This window comes from Epinephelus fuscoguttatus, linkage group LG20, assembly GCF_011397635.1.
Source record: "Epinephelus fuscoguttatus linkage group LG20, E.fuscoguttatus.final_Chr_v1".
Taxonomy (NCBI): Eukaryota; Metazoa; Chordata; class Actinopteri; order Perciformes; family Serranidae; genus Epinephelus; species Epinephelus fuscoguttatus.
In genome coordinates, this window is record NC_064771.1 from 21,597,820 (window position 1) to 21,618,449 (window position 20,630).

Sequence of the window (20,630 nt, forward strand, 5' to 3'; positions counted from 1 at the left end):
TTGGACTTTCCCTTTGATGAGTCCGTCTTTCTTTTTTAATAATAATGCTAACTTTATTCGTGAGGCACTTTTTAAGCTGAGTATACGTACGCCTACACCAACATGTACACTTAAACACAGATATACCTGTAAACATGCAGACATGTACACATGGCTGCAAATACATACACTCCAATATGCACAATAAGTCTGTCAGCTGTCAGGAAGAGTCAGCTGATCTGATGCTCAGTGGGAGGCTGCTCCAAAGCCGAGGAGCAAAAAGGCAAAGGGCTCAATCACCCTTTGTCTTTATCCTGGACTCTGGAACAGTTAGAAGACCCAGACTAGCAGACCTGAGGGGCCTGTTTGGACAGTATGGTACGGTACTCTAGTGCCAGATCATTTAGAGCCTCGTACGTGATTACAACAGACCTGGTTGCTATGCAGCATAGGCAGTTGTTTCTAATGTTGGAGTGGCTAGTTTAGTTTAGTAGTTTAGCACTGGATTTTCTTGCAATGACGCCAAAATAAAACTGCCTACCCCAGCCTTACGTGTTGCTTTATAAACAGTAAATACAGTTGTTAAACTGGTGCATAGAAAATTTTCTTTCCTCTTCCAATATTGTTGTGATGTGTACCTCAGGGCTCAGTGTGACTGTTGAGGGTTTTGAGCAGTGCACTTTAACTACCATGATTTTCCCTTTCATTTATATCCTATGTTTCTCATGCTGCACAGTAGCTATAGCAGCCATGTTTCTTGCGGCCTTCACTTTAATTGAGGTCAACAATTAATGCTCAGAGCTGAGGAGGAGGTTACACAAACAGTAAAGCATATAATGCAGCTCTGATTGTATGACCTGACCGCTGGTTCACCATGTCCTGTTTATGGTCATCAACACATGATTCTATATAAATGCCTGATAAAACAGATTAATATCTTCTTATTTTTTTTTTAGAAAGTGTACAAGAGCAACTGGGAGAAGCAGAGGGAGAAGGGCTTCGAGCTGCGTTTGGATTCTCTCTCTATTCTTACTGCCAGAGCCAAAAGAGACCTGGCTAGTGATGTGAGTTATTCTAAAAACAGTGTGCACCTTTAATTTTTTTTTTAATATGCAATAATGTTAAATATATTTCAACTTATTATGTACCTGAAGAAAAAAAATGTTTATTGTGCAATAATTTAATTCACAGGCTTTTTTGTAAAACCACTAATATCTTGTCCCCTCGCAGATCAAATATAGGGAGCAGTATGAGAGAAACAAAGGCAAGGTGATTGGCATTAAGTCTGTCAGTGATGACTCTCAGATGGCTCACACCGCTCTGGCCACCAAACTACAAAGCGACCGCAACTACAAGAAGCACTATGAGGACACTAAGACCAAATTCAGGTGAGGCTTTAACACTTGTCTCCAATCTTAGTCCTTCATATCCAGATATATCCTGAGACTCCGAGTGAATACAGTTAAAAGGACGCGTCATTTTTTTTCAATTATTTCCCCATGTTTTTGTGTCTAAGTGACTAATAGGAACAACAGTTTTTGAAACTGGTCCAGTATTGAGTGAGAGCGTTGCAGCCAGCAGCAGCAAAACAGGCTGCGTTAAACCATTTTAGAGATATGTACACCACCATGTCACATCCACTACCACTGACAAGCTCAGAGTGTCTGACATTATCAAAATGATCCCTACAGAGATGGACCATTTTGTTATAGATATTCCTTCTGTTAAACCAGAAACAACCCCAAAATCGGCACCGTCAAACTAACCAGACTCCATATAAATAAGCAGTATTTTAGCTTAACTTAGTGTGAATAGAGTCAGCATATTTTAACGTTGAACTGCAGGAATTAAGGGATTATTTAAACCAAACCGGAGCTGTTCATCGTTGGAACAGTGCAAAGAGGAGTCAAAACGGCTTTTATGAGTTTTATTTTATTTCTGTCGACTATGAATGAAGTGTATTTAATCATTAAGTCAGTGGTGTAGATGTTAGTGGGTGAAGAATAGTGTAGTGTAGGGAGTTGTGAAGCAAAACAAAAGAAAGACCAAACAAAGGCCAGGAGATGCAGGCGCAGGAGGGGATGAATCCAAGTCGAGCCCTTTTGACTCATTTCAAAAGGTTACAACATGTGCGAAGAGAGAAGACCCCACAGGCCTTCACCTTGATAAAGTCCTCGGCAAAATTAGGTGCATTAGTATCTGTCTTTGTAAGTGATAATGACCCCAATTACCAAAGAACCACGAGAACTGGCCATAAATCTTCATATATTCATATTCATATACTGACTGGAATCCATCTTGTCCCCCAGTGTGTCTCTGGATATGCTCAACATCAGCCACGCCAAGAAGGCTCAAGATCTGGCAACCGAGACCAATTACAGGACGTTCCTCCATGAATACACGACTCTGCCAACTGACATGAACGTCGCCTGGGCTAAGAAGGCCTATGGACTACAGAGCGATGTAAGTGTCGTTGTTAGACTTTCAAATAACAACTTGCGTTATGCTTCAGTGATTTATTCGCTACATGACTGCGAAAAGTAAACTCTGTGTGTCTGTGTTTAGAAACAATACAGATCAGATCTGAACTGGATGAAGGGCGTCGGCTGGGAGGCCTCAAAATCTCTGGATGTCCAGCAGGCGAAGAAAGCCGGGGAGCTCGTCAGCGAGGTAACCTTCAACCTTTTACTTTTTTTTTCCCTCATCATTTGAAACTTTGACCATGAGTAATATGAATATCCGACATTGTGACATTATATACATGACAGAAAATTAGAAAAAGCATCATAGGTCTCCTTTAATTGAAAGGGGAAATGTTTTCACTGACATGGTTGACTGCTAACCGACAGCAGCAGTTTCCGTCATTGACCTTCATTAACGTTTCCCTCATTTATGGTAATTGTATAGGAAGTCAGATGTAATTCAAACCAATTAACATGCAGTGTGTGATTAACCACACACTATTTATAACTGGAGAACTATATGGGTAAATTAGCACAGGGCGCATGAGAAAGTGATAAGCATGACTGTGTAACATGCGACTGGTAGGCACATATCTAGGTTTACAGCTTAGGTCAGGATGTATTTAAAGAGCTGCAGACCACTCCTGTTCTCTAGAAACTGGGTTAAGTACGTGGTCTACACACGGCTATAACAAGAGACCAGACTGATAGTAGTAATTGAAGCTGTCACACATGAAAAGATTCGACTTCGGTAATAATTAGGGCGGCTTCTGTCCTTTTATTTCTCTTTACCAAATAAATTAGGTTTGTGGGTCCATGTTGCTTACATTGAAATCTTACATCACAATTTTTTAGAAAGGGAGAGCAGAAATTACCTTAAAGGAAAGCTGGGCAGCATCTCTCTTTGCAGTATCCAGTTTCCTAAAAGCTTGTTGGTGCCCAGATCCTCTTAGTTCAATGAGTGCATGATTTGGTGACAGCAGCTTTATCGCGGGAACTTCCAGGCTCTGATGGTCGTTTAAAAACCTTGATTTAAATTCATATTTAATACATTTAGGGGGAAAGAATCAACAAGAAAACATTTTTTAAAAATCAAATATTTCACATCAATACGTTAAATTTCTATAGATATAATCTCGCAAACTGATTGTGCTTTAAACTCGCACCTTATTAACCTTTTACCTCTCTGTTCCACCACCCTTCTTATCCTCAGAGTCTTTTATAAATGCTGTTTTTGTTAATTCAAATGGTGCATGAAATTATTTCCATGACACTTCTAGTACAGAGTGGAAAACGCCAGACTCTATTCATGACCTCCACATAAGCAGCCACTTATTTTAAGGGTCGTTCCAGTCAGGGTTACCAACATTAGACCTGAAATGACAGACTGAACATTAATAGAGCAGAGCCTTGAGTTCCTCCTGAGTTGACCTCTTTCTCTCTATGTATCTTATATCTACTGTTCATTTGTCTGTCTTACAAAAATATAGTTAAAAAAGACCAGTTGCTTTTGTTTAATTTTGCCAGGCTGTTAATTTGTTGGTACGACAGTTTGTGATGATATTGTTCCCTCTACTGTTCACTGCATGCATGTGCATCCATTTTGTATCTTCATCTTCCAATGACATCTCTTTGTCATTTTCATATCTAGAAAAAGTACCGCCAGGACGTGAGTGCTCTGAAGTTTACCAGCGTTGAAGACACTCCAGAGATGATCCAAGCCAAACTCAGCAACAAACTGGCTGTTGATGTAAGTTCAGCTGTTGTTAATTTAATGCAACAGATACAGCCAGCAGCTAAAATGCAGTAACCCTGATGTGTTTGTGTCAGCTGCAATGGTTATGATTTTTCACATCTTGCTAAAAAAATGTAAACTTGTGCTCTTTTTTGGCTGCACTTGGGGGCTGTGCCAAACTAAACAAGTCTGCTACTGCACATAAAACCTGAGATATATGAGGTATACAAATAGACAGAGGTAAAATGTAATGTTCAGTAAGAAATTAATTAATTAATTAAATGTATTTATTTACCCCCCTTTTTGCTTTTCAAATTAAATTGAATTGAAATAAATTGAATTAAATATCAATTTACAGATTTAAAAATAACATTTAATTTAAAATAGATAAAAGTGCAAAATATATGGACGTGAAAAAAAAAATCTATTACTAAATGCCTTTCTGTTTTTGCAGAGGTTGTACAGGGAGAAGGGTGAAAACTTGAAGCACAACTACACCCTCAGCGGGGAGCTTCCTGAGATGGTTCAGGCCAAGCTCAATGCCATGAACCTCAGCGAGGTAAAACCACACTGTCCAGAACTCACACGGAGACACATGAAATCCATCAAACAGTAAATCAGTCATACAGTCAGCTGCCTTTGTGTGTGTGTGTGTGTGTGTGTGAGGTCTTCCATGTGGAACTCAGTTTGTACATCTGTGTGTTTACAGAGCTGTTACAAGGAATCTTGGATGAAGTTACGTGACGGCGGATACAAGCTGCGTCTGGATGCCATTCCTTTCCAGTCGGCCAAAGCGTCTGCAGAGATCCTCAGTGATGTGAGCTTGCAAATGCACTAAGTTTCTAATAGGCAAAAATAATACGTTTATCATGAATGCATGCTACAACTGCATGGAATTAACAAAAAGTGGGTATGTCTGTGAAGGGGGGAATCGTTGGTACCCATAGAACTCATTTTCATTCAGATATCTTGAGGTGAGAGGTCAAAAGACTCCTCTGAAAATGGCCATGCCAGTTTTTCCCCTCGCCAAAATTTAGCCTACCTCACAATCTTAAAAAAATGAGTGTGCCATAGCCCCGTAAAGAAAGTATGTCATCTGATTGGCGGTGATCCTGCAAGTCTCTTAGGGTTAACTGTCTATTCAACACACTGTTGAAACATTTTACACAGTATCTTACAGCAGTATCTTGAAAGTGAATGATTTGTCATTTCAGCAAAAGTACAAAGAACAATTTGAGAAGACCAAAGGCAAGATGATCGGATCCAAGGGACTGCAGGATGACATCAACATCGCTCACTCAGTCCATGCCAGCAAGCTGCAGAGTGACGTAAGTAACCTCCTAACTGTACCTCAGAGGACAAAATTCCAGTAATATTTTACAAACACTCTCTGCCTTGTCTATTTCTCCCTCTCCAGATCAAATACAAGCAGGACTCTGCGAAGGAGCTCTCCAAGTTCCACCTGCCCATGGACATGCTGGAGGTCTCCCATGCTAAAAAGGCCCAGTCGCTGGTCAGTGATCAGGACTACAGGCTCACCCTGCATAAGTACACCACGGTGGCCGATGACATGACGGTGCAGGCGGCCAAGAAAGCGTACGCCCTGCAGAGTGAGGTGAGGTAGCTGCTACATCGGTTTGTAATTTACACTTTTTCAGCCAATGTTCGACCTATTGGATATCACATATACACACCATACAGGCTTTCCACTATGTTGTTTAAATGTTTAAGTGCTTCTATTGCTAGTTTGTAATACTTTGAAGTGTTTTAGCCGCCACACAAGGCAGTGTCACCTCAGTAATGAACAGCTCAAAGTCTAAAGGAGTGATCCAACTGGATGTTTGAACGTTGTATTGTGATGTGTGTGTTTGTCATAGAAAGTGTATCGCTCTGACCTCAACTACCTGCGCGGTGCAGCCTGGATCGCCACCGGGGCTCTGCAGATTGAAGGCTCCAAGAGGGCCACAGACCTCATCAGTGATGTAAGACATCCTCCTTTCCTTTTTATCATTGTTTTTATGCTCGTGCCCACATGTAGTTGGTATCCTGTTCCCAGGGTTCCATGCTCCCAAGTCATATCTACGATTTGTAATCATGAACATTTCTTGTGTGTTGATATTGTCGTTTTCTGGATTTTTAATGTTGATTTCCTTGACAATAAAAAACAAAACACTGTCTTAATTTACCTTTAAATCAGCAAAACTTAACAACAGAGATTCATTTTGTTGTTTCCTCTCTAACAGAAAAAGTACCGTCAGCAGCCGTACAACTTCAGGCACACCTCTGTCGCTGACTCTCCAGACATCGTCCATGCCAAAATCAGCGGACAGATCACAAATGAAGTGAGACACCAAGCTTCTTGTTTCACTTCTGTCCTAGTTTTCTATTTTTTTATTTGCTCAGTCAAGTTGCACTTGCAAATCCTTGTGTGTCAACATTACACAGCTGTTTTACATCTCTCCCTCAGCGTCTGTACAAACAGAAGGGGGTGAATGACCAGCATAACTACACTATCACAACAGAGAGGCCAGAGATCACACAGGCAAAGATCAACGCAGCCAACTTTAGTGAGGTAGTAGCAGTTCCTGTGGCCTTTGCATCATACAATATACTGCAAACAGCTGCGACTTCTTTTTTCACAGTGTGTGTTATTTAAGGTTAATGTTCATTTGGTGTTTGTGTCTCTGCTTCAGATCAAGTACAGAGAGTCCTGGCACACACTGAGGGCTCAGGGCTACAAACTCACCATGCAGGACATCCCCTTTCAGGCTGCTAAGAGCTCCACAGGCATCGCCAGTGATGTAAGGTCATACTAGACTAAACACTATTACTGATATTTGTCCAAAATATCCAGCTGAAGAGAGACCTCATGCATATATCAAATGCCTACAATGCAACCAAATGATCATACAAAGAAGAAGAAAAGAAGGATTTATTGCAGATATATGACATTAAGTTGCAGTAAACGATAGCTGTTACTTCTGTGTCTCTTCAGATCAAGTACAAACACGACCACCTGCTGGAAAAAGGGAAGCACATCGGGGTCAAAAGCGTCTTGGAAGACCCGCGTCTCCTGCACTGCCTGCATGCAGGCCGGCTGGCCAGCGACCAGGAGTACCGCAAGGATGCGCTGACAGCCAGCGGGCAGTACCACCTCACCCCAGACATGATCAACCTGGTGACAGCTAAGAACGCCCAGGCCCTTGCCAGCGATCAGGACTACAGGAAGAGGCTGCACGAGTACACGGTGCTGCCCGATGACATGAAGGTCAAGTGGGCCAAAGCGGCTTACAACCTGCAGAGTGAGGTGAGAGGCGTGGATGATGAAGGGGAAGTTACTGAAATGATTCAACTCGACTGACGCGTTATGTCGTCTCATGTGTAGAAACTCTACAAGTCAGACCTTAACTTCATGAAAGGAGTGGCCTGGGACGGTGTGGGCGCACCTCAGCTGGAGTCGGCTAAGAAGGCTGGAGAACTAATTAGTGATGTGAGTAGATGTCTCAAATGGTATGAGTTGAAATATGTCTATAATGCACACCTTACCACCCTCATGATAATATGACCAGAAAGAAAATATGTGCCTTTCTTTCGTTCCTTACATGGAGGTCTCAGTGTTGTTTGAAAACCTTTGAATTTTTCAAATGCCACCTTCTGCAACCAAACCCTTCAGATGGCTTTGGGAGATTTTCCCCCGGGAGAGATTTTTAAATATTTAACAGCTAAACTAACTATTTGAGAGCATTTTAATTCAAAATTCTTTACTTGGTATCATTTTAGTGCCATTATAACAACATGCTATACTCTGACTTTTTTTCATGATTTCTGACAACATGCTATACTATGACTTCTTTTCCTGATTTTTGGCAACATAATATTGTTTTTTATTATTTTTTTTCATGCTGTACTATACTGACTTTTTAATCATTTTTTTTGACATACTATACCATGACTTTTTATGACATTTGTTATTACTTTCCTATGACATACTTACACTTAACAAAAACTATACTAATTGACAGTGATATAGCCTGCATAACATACCACTCATATTATTGTAGTTTCCCACTGTTAAATGCATTTTCAAGTAATGAAACACAGAGACAGTACAATGTTTTGACCCACACTTTTGTACCCACTCACAGCAGTTGTGCAACGGTTTCTGCACACAAGTCTCAGCCATCTGTCGTTCATGCTGTTAAAGTGTGTGTGTGGTCTTCCTCCATGCAGAAGAAGTATCGTCAGCTGCCAGACAGGCTGAAGTTCACCTCAGTGACTGACTCTCCTGATATTGTCCACGCTAAGACGAGCTATCAGCAGTGCAGTGAGGTGAGGTGAAAATATAAACATGCTGAAGAAGTAATACAAAGGCTCATTCTTTATTATAACTGTAAAATCCTAAACACAAAACATGTGGTTGTTGTGGGCTGTTAATGACAATGTTGATACCCTGCTCATGTCTTTGCAGAGGCTGTACAAATCTGGAAAGAATGATGACATGCACAAGTACACTTTACACTCAGACGATCCAGACTTTGTCAGAGCCAAGATGAACGCCCTGCAGATTAGTGATGTAAGGCACGCCTCACATACTTTACCACAATCCTAAATGCAAGAAAATGATTTTATATACACACCGAAAGCCGCCAATATTACTTCATGACTTGTTTATCTTGAAAATTATTCTCACATGTAGAAAGTTTACAAGGCATCTGGGGAGCAGGTGAAGACATCGGGCTATGACCTGAGGCTGGATGCTATTCCCTTCCAAACCGCCAAGGCCTCCAGAGAAATTGCCAGTGATGTGAGTTCATGTGATGATTCAGTTTGTGACAGAATTTGAGTCACTTTAGTTTTTCTTGACATTTTTGAAGCACAAATTAGGATTCATTTGAAGCTCTAAGCTCTTTTGGCAGGGGATTGAGAAGTATCTGCATGTAATTTTAATCCACATTTACTATAAAACTCTAAAACTACATTTAGAATCAACAACTTTAATTAAGCTGGGAGAGCTGTCTGAAAACTGAAAACTTTATCCTCTTCCCTCTCACAGTTCCGTTACAAAGAGTCCCATCTGAAGGACAAAGGCCAACAGGTGGGGCTGCGCTGTGTGGAGGACGACCCTAAGATGGTGCACTCTCTGGCAGCCAGCAAACTCCAGAGCAACCTGGAGTACAAACGCCAATCCAAGGAGGACCGGGCCCACTACAAAATCCATGCCGACCAGCCAGAGTTCCTGCAAGCCAAAAAGAGTCAGGCTCAGGCCAGTGACATCACCTACCGCCGCAAGCTCCATGACTACACCTGCGACCCCGAGCAGCTCAATGTCAAGCATGCCAAGCAGGCCTACAAGCTGCAGAGTGACGTGAGTCATGCTGCATGCAGAGTATGTTGTAAAAAGGTTTTAAAGGGGTTTGTTACAGCCAGTGTTGTTATATCTGTTAATTTATGAGTTCTATAAATCATACAGTTTTATCAAGAAAACTTAAAGGCAGGGTAGTATTTGAGTGTATAAATACTGGTTGATTTGTGGGAACTTTAATTTGAAATATGGCAAGAATATAACTAACCTCATCCATTTATTTGTCCTGTGGACCCACTTCAAAAACTTTGATTCCTAAAATCTTAACATGACGGATTATTTTTCCCTTTTTGTTGCAGGTGAACTACAAGTCAGACCTGAACTGGATCAGAGGAGTGGGCTGGACCCCTCCAGGCTCCCACAAGGCCGAGCTCGCCCGCCGGGCTGCAGAGCTGGGGCTTGCTGAGGGAGTCAGCACTGACGAGGCTATTGCAAATTATCAGCACATGATGATGGTGAGGGAGGATGAATTCTAGTCATTTACTATAGAAAAACTTTTTTATGGGATGAAGGGGACCTTTTATGCATTTCCTTTTATGTACATGTATGTTGTATGTGACAAATTTCTTGATCCACTTCAGGCACGCTACTGCTAAGTGCTGACATGAAATACACTGCTACATATAGCTACATGCTAACATCAGGGAAACATGTAATCTTGGTTGCCGATGTTGTGAGTTTATCCCCAGTTTTGGATCATATTCCCGCTGGAACATGTCTGTTTGTCACTTTTTGAGTTTAGAAGCTTTTATTGGTGATTTTTCATGGTAGAAAGTGTGGCTATACTCTCTAACAGTCATTCCCCAGCTTCAGTGATGGTGAATGGGCTTTTTGGGAGGGGGTCTTAAAGAGACAGGCGCTTTAACCGGGCGTTTCAGACAGATGGTGAATCCAGCACAGACAATTTGAGGAAAATACTGTTTATAGAACATTAAAGCATGTAAACATCTTCTAGTAGAAACCGAAAATAAACTTTCTCCATGTCTTTATTTCAGCTGCATCACCAGCAGCAGATGGAGCAGCAGCTACAGCAGCAGCAACAGCAGACTTCAGAGCAGGTGGAGACCAGCGAGGAGATTAACCAAGGCGTCAACATGGACGCCATGGAGGTCCTCCACGTCAAGAGGAAGAAGACCTTCCAGACGGTCCAGAAAAAGTCCACCACGACCACCACAACCTCAAAAACCTTTAAATCCATGGAGAAGAAGTCCAGCACCACCTCGTCCTCCTCCTCATCGGCTGCCCTCCACAACACAGTCAACACGTCCATGTCTAGTAAAGCTGCTGCGATAGAAGAGGCGTAGATCAGAGTTTTTATAGGTGATAGTGTTTAGAGATGGCCACTTTACAGGTGGTGTTTGTGGTATCTACTTTGATGAGATGACTCTGTAGTTACATGAGATGTCGAGCGGAGCTTCTGTAGGTGCAACAATGAACTGTTAAATGTTGAAATAGAAAAAAAGGGGGGATTGAAGCATGTTGAATCAGGACAGGACTTGTCAGGTTAGTTGAAAGGATTGTATGTGATGAAGGTTTTCAGAAAGAGACTTTATTTTCAGATTGAATGCAAGGTATTTCTTGACACTTTATCCATCTTCTGAGTTGGTTAAATCTCCTCTAAAGGACCACGTACGACACCAGCTACAGCAAAAACATCAAGATTACCAAAACTAAATTCAAGACAAAATTGACTGTTTGAAATATGAAAAAGAAAGTCAGCATTTTGTTTCTGTATATTGAGTGTGATCAGAAGTTATGGAGCTGGACCAGAGTTACGGCCAGCACTGCAGAGGATATTTTCATAATTTGTTTTTTTTGTAATATTTAGAGATAAACACAGGCTGCAGGATCAAATGCACAAGGCACAAACTTTATTACAGCCATGCAAAACATGAAGTTTTCTTACGAGGTCTGCTAATCCAGTGCACTTTGAGCTAGGCTCGGTGATACAGCAGTATAGGTCGACTGGAATCACGTGTGATCTACATTTTGTCTGGCAGGTTCAGCTTGGTGAGTTTATATCAGTGCCCCTTTTAACTCAAAGCTGGGCTGGGAGTAAATGCTTGGTTTTAATGCTGATAAAATAAACTTTTTTTCAAGGCAAACTGAGCTGAGGTCTGTATTTTTTTCCAAAATAATACTTTTTCGGGCAAACAGCAAACACTATAGTAATTAATGAATCAGTGCAGTTCAGTTGATCTTGCTTTTGATCCAGCTGGTGAATGCGTTGACGTTGGCGTAGACACCAGGCTTGTTCCTCTCAGCACAGCCGTAACCCCAGCTCACCACACCGGTGATATAGTGTGTGCCATTCTGCTGACACACCAACGGTCCACCTGAGTCACCCTGTAGAGTTAGAAAGAGCAAGTTAAGAATATGTACATGTGAAGTCTGGATCTTCTACTCCTCTTACACAAACTGTTAAATTTAATACAATTAAATGCAGCCACAAAAATGTTTTAACAGCTCTTGCATGAGCACCTTGCATGCAGGTTTTTCACATTCATACACACCTGACAGGAGTCGATGCCGCCCTGCAAAGTCCCTGCACAGAACATGCTGTTGTCCAGTACACTTCCGTAGACTGTGGGATCTTTGCATCGCTGGTCAGAGATCAGGAAAACACGAGCATTCAACAGCTGGCTGCTGTACCTCTCTGAAAAGTGGAGGTCAAAGTGAGTTTAAATGACAGTGAGAAAAAACACTGGCATAAAGAACTAAACTGGCTTTTTCCATGAAAGACATTTTGACCCTTTGCTAAGCCCTGCCCCTTTGTGATGGTCCATCAAAGATAGTTAGAAGCTAAAGCCGAACTATAGGCTACAGATCACAGTGTAAAAGCGAACCACCACATCACTGCTGATCGCCACACAAGACAATGAATATAAAGGGAAACTTTGCTGATATTGAACCAGCTGTGTGGCATCACAGTGTGTGCAGATGAACAGTGTTTGACACAATGTGATGACACAGCTGGTTGAATATCAGGTTGTGGTTCCTGTACAGCAGGGTCGGTCTTTGTTTCACTGTTATAATCATTAAAAAGCAAAAGCAGCATGTGTATACATTCAGCAGGCTATATCTTCAGTAGCTAGCTAGCTAACCCTACACTTTGCAGGGTTTGATTTTGGTTTTGGAACAGGGAAGAAACGTATATCTTTTTCCAACCTCTCCAGGTAACGAGTATCATTAATACACAACGTGCCCCAGGCACAACATTTAGCTCCAAATCCACAAAACCAGCCTGAAAATGAAGGAAATCTGAAACAATTGCATTAGAATCAATGGAGCACAGCTGTATTATGCGTTAAAAACGGTCCAGTGTCTTTGGAACTCAACCCAAACTAGACACTAAAGTTCGGGATATCTTGGCCTCTGCTGCTTCGATCTAGACCATCCTGTCTCTAAAGGCCCCCCAGCTTTAAATACAACACTGAATTATGACTTTATCAAAATAATCTGTTTGTAAAACATGAAAGGACTTTTATAAATAGTTAATTACGTGTTTCAGTTGCTCCCCATCCGGAGACCACACACTCCTTTCCAGCGGGGAACACCTGGTCCGGTAGACATGCTGTCTTCACAAAGCGGGATTCCTTGGCGCAGTAAGGGCTGTCGGTAACTTGGAGTTTAAGCAGAGCTGCACAGGAAATGAGCACATACAGTGAGTGACATTAATCATTTGATGTGTAAACTAATCAAATTACCTTTCTATAAACATTTCTCAGAGTATGAAAACAATATTCGTAACGCATTATCAGAAAAGACTGATGCCAAATCTGCATACACCTCTCTATGGAGTGCAGTTTATCCTGGTTTAAAATGACATTATATGTGATGAATGTGACAAACCAACGTCGTTGTAAAGAGCAGTTGTGCTGTCCCTGTAGTTCTCATGAGGAATCGTCTGTATGACCGGGATGGTCTGGTCCATCTCCTCCTGTTTCTCTATGTTCACTCCTCCCAACACCACTTGGTAGTCATATTGAGGCTCACTGAAAGAACAATTGAACTAAGTTAGCTTGTAGTAGCAGTTGGAAAGGGCATACAAACAAAATGCAAACCTACATGCAGTGTGCAGCAGTGAGGACCCAGCAGGATGTGATGAGGATCCCACCACAGAAGTGACCAAATGCAGCAGTGGAGCCTTTCTGTCTGACCTGCACAGACACCTGCCAGGGGTGGGCACCAGGGAGAGACTTGCTGCCCCCAAAAATCCTGCTATTGCGAACAGGCTGGCTCTGGGATATCCCACACTGGGAGAACTGTGCAGGGCCTGGCACTGGTTGGACTGGTGAGGGTGGAGTGACTGGGGAACATCAGAGAAGAGTGAGCACAGTGTGAGCATACACTACATACTGTGTATGTGTGTGTGTGTGTGTGTGTGTGTGTGTGTGTGTGTGTGTGTGTGTTCACCTTCAGAGCATTTCTTGACTTTGCAGTAGTCCCATTTCAGTATGCCTTGATTCTTATAATAACACCAAGGCTTGTCATCCCCATCTGGGTTTCTAAAATTTAGAATGAGTAATAAATAGATTAAATAAAGACATGATAATTTGTTTAGCCATATTTGAAAAGTAGCCGAGAGAAAAAGTGTTGAAGTTGCCAACACAAAGGAACAATCAGTGTTATATTACAAGCTCGTTTGTGACAAACAAATAACAACATCGCTTTCCTTTCTGCATTTGTGCCACTCAAAGACTGGTGTTTTTCTGGTGACACATCGCTGCCTTTCTAGCCATGTTTGTGCCACACAAGACTAGTGTTTTTATTTTTTAGCGATACATCTCCAGGCGTATTTGTGTCATTCAAAGCTGGGATTTTTTGTAGTGACACACCGCAATCTCTTCAGCTGCATTTATGCAACTCAAAGCCAGGTGGGTTTTTTCGCAACACACTGCTGCCTTCCCAGTCATGTTTGTGCCACACCACAACGTTTCAAGGTGCGTTTATGTCATTCAAAGCTAGGTGCTTTGTAGCAACACACTGCAACGTTTCAAGCCTTGTTTATGCCACTCAAGGCGGGTGCTTTGTTGCGTCATCCGCAAACGTTTCCTAACTATAACCACGTAGTTTTGTTGCCGTCTTACCTCCGCGTTTATGCTACTCAAAGCCGTTGTGTTTTTAGTGACTTCCGCAATGTTTTCCTAACCATAACCATGTAGTTTATGGTTTTGTTGCCTAACTGCCAACGCCTTGCTTGAGTTGCTTCACATGACTATATAGTGCCAGCCAGGATCTTTTCCTAACCATAACCAAGTAGTTTTGTTGCCTAAATCTTACCACTGACCCCTTCTCACCACTGCGTTTGTGCCACATGACAGGTTTTTTTCAGCAACATTCACAATCTTTTCCTAACCATAACCACGTAACTTTGTTGCCTAAATCTAAACCCTGATGTCTTATGTGAGTCGCCTAACGTGACTAGCGTCAACCATGATCTTTTCCTAACGTTAACTAAGTAATTTGTTGCCTAAACCTAATCGCTGACAACTTTTTACCACTGACCCCTCCTGCATTTAGATACAATGCTAAACGCCCTCAGTGTCATTTTAGTAATTCTCCAGGCTTCTGCCCAAGCGGAAAAATATAATGAGTAGGTTTAAGATCATGTTGAGGTGTAGTATCTGAAAATTCCAACTTTGGTGCCCCCTAGTGGTAAGAATTCCTCCCTCCACATGGGAATCCACCTACACTAAAATGAAATGCCTCAAGACAACTCATACAACTCCCCAGTTTTCGCTGGGATTGTCTCATTTTTCTGTCTATATTACATTAACAGAATAATTTCCCAGATGCTATGATTGACTAAACGGTATACACAATGGATTAAAGGAATAATTCAACCCCCAAATGTTCATCTGTATGTCAATTCCTCATCCTGTGTTAGGTTGAGTTTGTGAAGGAAACTCCTTGCATGCCTCTACATTGAATGAACAACCCAAAAAAGGCAGACATTCTTCAAAAAGTAAATGTGGTCTGCATTTAACAACAGCAAAACTATACCTGTTTACAAACTCTTACATAACTTGTGCACTATAATCCAAGTCTCATTTAGCCAGTCGTATGTTAGTACTTTCCAACACATGCATTTTCCCAAAAAACATAATATTTAAGACACTTCTACATAAACAGCTCGATACACTGCTGGTTCGTACGTGGAGAGAAAAGCAAAGTTATCTTCCCGAATTCAAGGAAACACAGGGTGAGTAACTCATATATAAATGATCATTCAGGAATTAAAGCATTTCTTAAACTTAAAAATAAATATTGAATAATTTGTCTTTACCTGCAGTGGTTGTTCAGTTCCAGTCCAGTAAAGTCTGAGTACATGGAGAAAGGATCGTCCCCATTCTTCACAATAAAATTTGAATGCCAGTCCAGACACTCATGCCCATCATCTGTGATGCTGACGACACCCCTGTATGTCTCTCCATTTCCCTCATAACAGTCAGTGGGAGCTGTCCAAGAAGATTGAGTGAGAAGAAAATTTGAAGTGAGCTCAAGGAGTGGAATAGTTTTTAACATCCAAATGCACAAATACAGTCATTTTATTCTTACTTGCAGTGGAACTGAAATTATAATTTGTTACAAAAATATGCTGAGGACAAGGCGGTTTTTGGTCTCTTGTATTAGATCATTATCGGCTTTTTTTCTGGCATTTGCAAAGTCTTTACCAATTTCACAGAATTTCCCAGAATATCCATCATCACAGAGACAGCGCAAGCGGCGGTTCCCTTTTGTGCAAGAGCCTCCATTTTGGCAAGGATTGGGTTCACAGGCAGACACTGGAACTGATACAGAAACAAGACATAAACAATGCAATAGTGCACATTAGTAGGGGTGTAGCAGGAGATTCTGGGGCCCTCAAAGAATAATGGCAACCCTATTTTTCTTGCTTGACCAAAACAAGGTACTTAATGTACTGTTCTGCTCAGTTCATTCAAAAATTAATTGTTTAAGATAGGTTTGGGATACTCACCTGTCTTGCAATCAGGACCTTGGAAGGGAGGTTTGCACTTGCACTCATAAAAAGGATCTTTCTTCAGATTGACGACACAGTCACCGTGACCACATCTGACGTTCTGGCAGACATCTCTCACTAGATATTCAAAACAAGTTGTCAGAAGTAAAGATTAGACACGTAGGAACCTTGTGTGGAAACACTGAGATATTGCAATAAGCTTTAATGATTGTGAAAGGGACTACAGTTAGTTTTGAAGTCATCAAAATAGATTGGTACACAAAAAAACAGAAATGACCCTTCCTAAGCCCTGCCTCTTTTCGCTGTGTATTCCAATGACAGTTCAGCAACAGTTCAGCAGAACCTCAGTCAACTTTACTCTTACGTGTTATACCTAGATATGCTGGATATTCCCTGCACGTCAAAATAAAGTGTTGGTTTTTTTTGTTTTGTTTTTTTACAAACTTGACAGTTGGAAAACCACTACTCAAGTGCTCCAGGGATAATGTTTTTCTGTAGGCCAACATGAGCATAACTCAGGTTCCCTGGTCAAAAAGCCAATGGGATTTTTCCACTGGATTTTGGGTTACTGCAGAAAATAAACTTTCTTGCGGAAAATTAACACCACAAAACATCACTTTCATGATTTTCGCCTAAATTCAGTCACTAGAAGTAAAATGCTAACGTTTGGCCATAAAAGAACTACACTATGGTCACATGTCTTTACACCTCTACCTCAAGGAGGCTGTAAAGCTGTGGTTGGTGTGATGACATTCTGCAGTCTCATTTAGCCACTTGTTAGCAACCACCTTTTTTAAGACACGTAAAAGCTTAAAAATTCACAAGTTGGGTATTTTATGTCGAGGAACATAACGGGAAAGTCTCTTAAACTTGTGTTAACCAAAAACCCATTAAAAAACCCACTGACATTGAGACGAGTGAACCTAGAGTGGTAAAACGCTCACAAACATCTGGGTTTGAGGACTCATTCCTGGAGCAGGCTATGTGCTAGGCTTCTCTATGTTGAAAAGAAAACCAAATTTTTGAAGATGGTTAAAAGATGTGGCTAAAGGACTATCACAATCCTAACGGACACATTATGTTGTTGTCACTGCTAAAGGTAGCTTAGGTTCACTAAATGCGGGAACTGTCCATTGGTTCGACAGCCCATTGTTCCGACCATATTAAACTCATTGTTCCAAAGTCCGTTCCGAAATCATCATGATACCCTGTGGTTAAGGTCTGGTTAGGTTTAGGCACAAAAACCACTTGGTTAGGGTTAGGAAAAGATCATGGTGTGGGTTAAAATGAAAAAGAAAGTGACAAACACATAAGCTGTGAGCCTGCTCCGCCTTAAGCCGTTCAGCACCGCGGACAGTCGGACTAATGAGATGTCGAAACAATGACATGGACCCTTAAACGCTAGCTAGGCTAGCTAACATATAGCTGCATCAAGAAGAGTTAGCCACATCTCAGGTCACCATCATCGGCCAGATTTGTTTCCTCCTTATTGCTGTGGTAAAGTAAGAGATTCGGAAAAGAACAAATAGGTTGGTTGCTGACATATTTTTAATGTGACACTGTTGGCCAGATCAAAGCTAAAGTTGCTTTGTTTATTATCTCTGTAAGGCTACATACCATCCTAAAGTAACTTTAGGTCTTATTCTGACTTCACTGAAAATACGAGAATACTGGTGCAGTCACCCTGCCTACCTTGCAAATGACTAGCCTACTCATTGCTATTTGCAGAAATGGAATGCAACGTAAAGGCAATGTTCCTCTGCATTACTAACAACCATGTGACATAGGGTGCTGTGTAGGTTATTTGGATATACACAACATTATCGTGAATATATTCTTCCATTACATGCTCCAGTCCTTGCTGACAGCTTCTTTTAGCAATATTGCATAACACTTAGAAACTATTTAATATGGTATCCAGCCAAAAAAAAACAAAAAACAACTGGCATATCCATGTTTCTTTTTTGTCAAGATTGTCCAACCTAGCAACAGTATGGGCCTAACTAAGGGGGTCAGGGGTTAGGATAAAAAAATAATAGTAATAAATGAAAAAATAAATACAAAGAAATTGCAGTTCCTTTGCCTCACAAAATGAACTTATCATGAAGCCAAGTTGGGAATTCCTACCTCTTTGACACCTCTTCCCTATGTACGGCTCAGGACACAGGCATGTGAATGCTGTGGCGGATTGAACTTGGCACGAGCCACCGTTGAGGCAAGGGTCTGGATCACAAGCATCTGGGAAAGGAAATATGAGTTTACATGTTGAGAAGTAAGATGGAGATATGCAGTACAATCAAACACAACTTTTCAGGGTCACTTACGGGACACGTCTAAGAGGTCGAAGAGCCAGTCGTTAATATCAAAATCAGTGTTAGGGGCGTCAGTGGTGTAGTCGTCTCCGTAATCAATGTCTGCCAAGAACAGAGAGCTGTTTACACACTGGAGTTTGGCAACAAAATCAGTCATCAAAATGAATTGTAGTGCTTGTAGTTAGTTGGAGCATTTTCTAGTAAAGCCGTACATGCAGTTTGGTGTAAATACAGCTATTGATTTTTTACTTAATACTCAAAGTTAGCTTATATGGTGATTTTGATATTAGAGTTCATACAAGCGTACTGTATACTGCAGTAGGATAAAGAACAGGATGAAATGATGGAGGTGTTGACTGTGTTATAGATAGAACAAAGTGCATTAAAACCACTTTGCATTAGATAATCCTCCACCATTCTGTCTCACCTAAAGATTAAACTATATTGAAAAAAATTAATAAGATGCCATAAAATGTCTTAAAAATATGAAACCAAATAACCTAAATACAAATAATAAACCTATCTGAAGATCTCAGTGGCACTAATATAAAGCGTGTCACCACACACCACACGTGTCATCAACTGAAGAAAGAGGTCTTACATATGCTATCCAGCTGAAACGACAAAATCACAGCAGAGAATAGATCAGCAACTTTTCCATATGAATCAAAACAAAATCATCCTTCACTGAATACTTCATAAAGATAATGAGAAACTCACATATGGGTTCTGTCCATGAACGCCTAGTATACTCAGGCTTATGAGCAGGGTCGCCACGGTCAGCATGGTGCCGTGTGTCACTGTCAGCACAACGTAGATGACTGAAGACCCCGAGTTTGACTTTAATTCTAAAAAGCATCTCGATATCCAGCTCATCCCTCGCGCTTGTCAATCATTAGCCAGCTGCATCGATTCTGTATGTTTTAGGACATTGCCCTAATTGTTATGCACCGTGGTTTCATTTATTTAACCTTGTCTTATTTGCGCACATATAATACAACTTTAAACTTTGTCAGCAAATTTCACTTTGAGTTAATTCAGGTAATCGTGATTTAGAAAAAACAATATCAGTTGTCAGTTACCAACCCTGTCTCCTAGAGATTATGTTTGTATGTTACTAAACTGCTTGGCTGTGGTAACAGAGTTATCAGAGACAACATTGCTCTCAGGTAACAAAACTCTAGATTCATGTACCGCAGAGGCTCAGTGAGCAGGTGTTTGGAGAGGATAGCATGTGTACTAAGTGCAGGACTTTGATACCAGAACCACAGGTTTATATCCAAACTCCTGTCTTTGGTTTTGGCAACAGAAGCAATGCGGTTAAGGGTTAGGGAAAGATCTTGATTTTGGTTAAATGTTAACAAAAATGGTAATAAAAACATTATACTATAGTCACAATGAGTGGAGAGTGAGTGTTTCTTTTTTTTAAAAGATATTTTCTGCAACATTTTTAAGCATTTAATTGACAGGATGGACAAGCGTGAAAGGGGGAGAGAGAGGGAGTGACATGCAGCAAAGGGCCACAGGCCAGAGTCGAACCCGGGCCGCTGCAGCAACAGCCTTGTACATGGGGCGCCTGCTCTACCACTAAGCCACCGACGCCCCAGTGAGTGTTTCTTATTAACAAGTTCTATTTTGATGTTTTCTATGCACTTTGGCACCTTATTTTCATGTGCATAAAAATCCCAGTGTGAATCAATTTATTTTCATTGCAAATGAGAAAATTATGAATCTGGTAGGCCACCAAACACCTGCAGGTTGAGTATCCCCGCTCTATGTCAGGTGTGGTACACCA

The 20,630-nt window shown here is 41.2% G+C and overlaps 2 protein-coding genes across 3 annotated transcripts in view; one reads left to right on the forward strand and one right to left on the reverse strand.

Moving 5' to 3' along the window:
• The window catches only part of LOC125880733 (nebulin-related anchoring protein), a 23,933-nt gene extending 12,286 nt beyond the window's left edge, over positions 1–11,647 (forward strand). For both annotated transcript variants that reach the window (XM_049563447.1, XM_049563448.1), the window contains 21 exons: positions 936–1,043; positions 1,210–1,367; positions 2,289–2,442; positions 2,545–2,649; positions 4,093–4,191; positions 4,631–4,735; positions 4,886–4,993; positions 5,391–5,504; positions 5,594–5,791; positions 6,054–6,158; positions 6,420–6,518; positions 6,644–6,748; positions 6,870–6,977; positions 7,172–7,483; positions 7,562–7,666; positions 8,407–8,505; positions 8,645–8,749; positions 8,873–8,980; positions 9,230–9,541; positions 9,838–9,993; positions 10,534–11,647. In XM_049563447.1, coding sequence (XP_049419404.1) covers positions 936–1,043; positions 1,210–1,367; positions 2,289–2,442; positions 2,545–2,649; positions 4,093–4,191; positions 4,631–4,735; positions 4,886–4,993; positions 5,391–5,504; positions 5,594–5,791; positions 6,054–6,158; positions 6,420–6,518; positions 6,644–6,748; positions 6,870–6,977; positions 7,172–7,483; positions 7,562–7,666; positions 8,407–8,505; positions 8,645–8,749; positions 8,873–8,980; positions 9,230–9,541; positions 9,838–9,993; positions 10,534–10,842 — 3,072 coding nt within the window. In that variant the 3' untranslated portion in view covers positions 10,843–11,647. The remainder of the gene's footprint in view (positions 1–935; positions 1,044–1,209; positions 1,368–2,288; positions 2,443–2,544; positions 2,650–4,092; positions 4,192–4,630; positions 4,736–4,885; positions 4,994–5,390; positions 5,505–5,593; positions 5,792–6,053; positions 6,159–6,419; positions 6,519–6,643; positions 6,749–6,869; positions 6,978–7,171; positions 7,484–7,561; positions 7,667–8,406; positions 8,506–8,644; positions 8,750–8,872; positions 8,981–9,229; positions 9,542–9,837; positions 9,994–10,533) is intronic.
• On the reverse strand, positions 11,388–19,700 carry LOC125880734 (hyaluronan-binding protein 2-like). The gene is made up of 13 exons (XM_049563449.1): positions 19,556–19,700; positions 19,403–19,449; positions 18,848–18,937; positions 18,651–18,761; positions 16,521–16,640; positions 16,216–16,332; positions 15,828–15,999; positions 13,955–14,046; positions 13,607–13,847; positions 13,391–13,533; positions 13,041–13,178; positions 12,052–12,194; positions 11,388–11,884 (listed from the first exon to the last, which is right to left on the reverse strand). The coding sequence occupies exons 1-13, from the start codon at positions 19,570–19,572 to the stop codon at positions 11,729–11,731; spliced, it is 1,587 nt and encodes a 528-aa protein (XP_049419406.1). The 5' UTR covers positions 19,573–19,700; the 3' UTR covers positions 11,388–11,728.
• Positions 19,701–20,630: the final 930 nt, after the last annotated feature.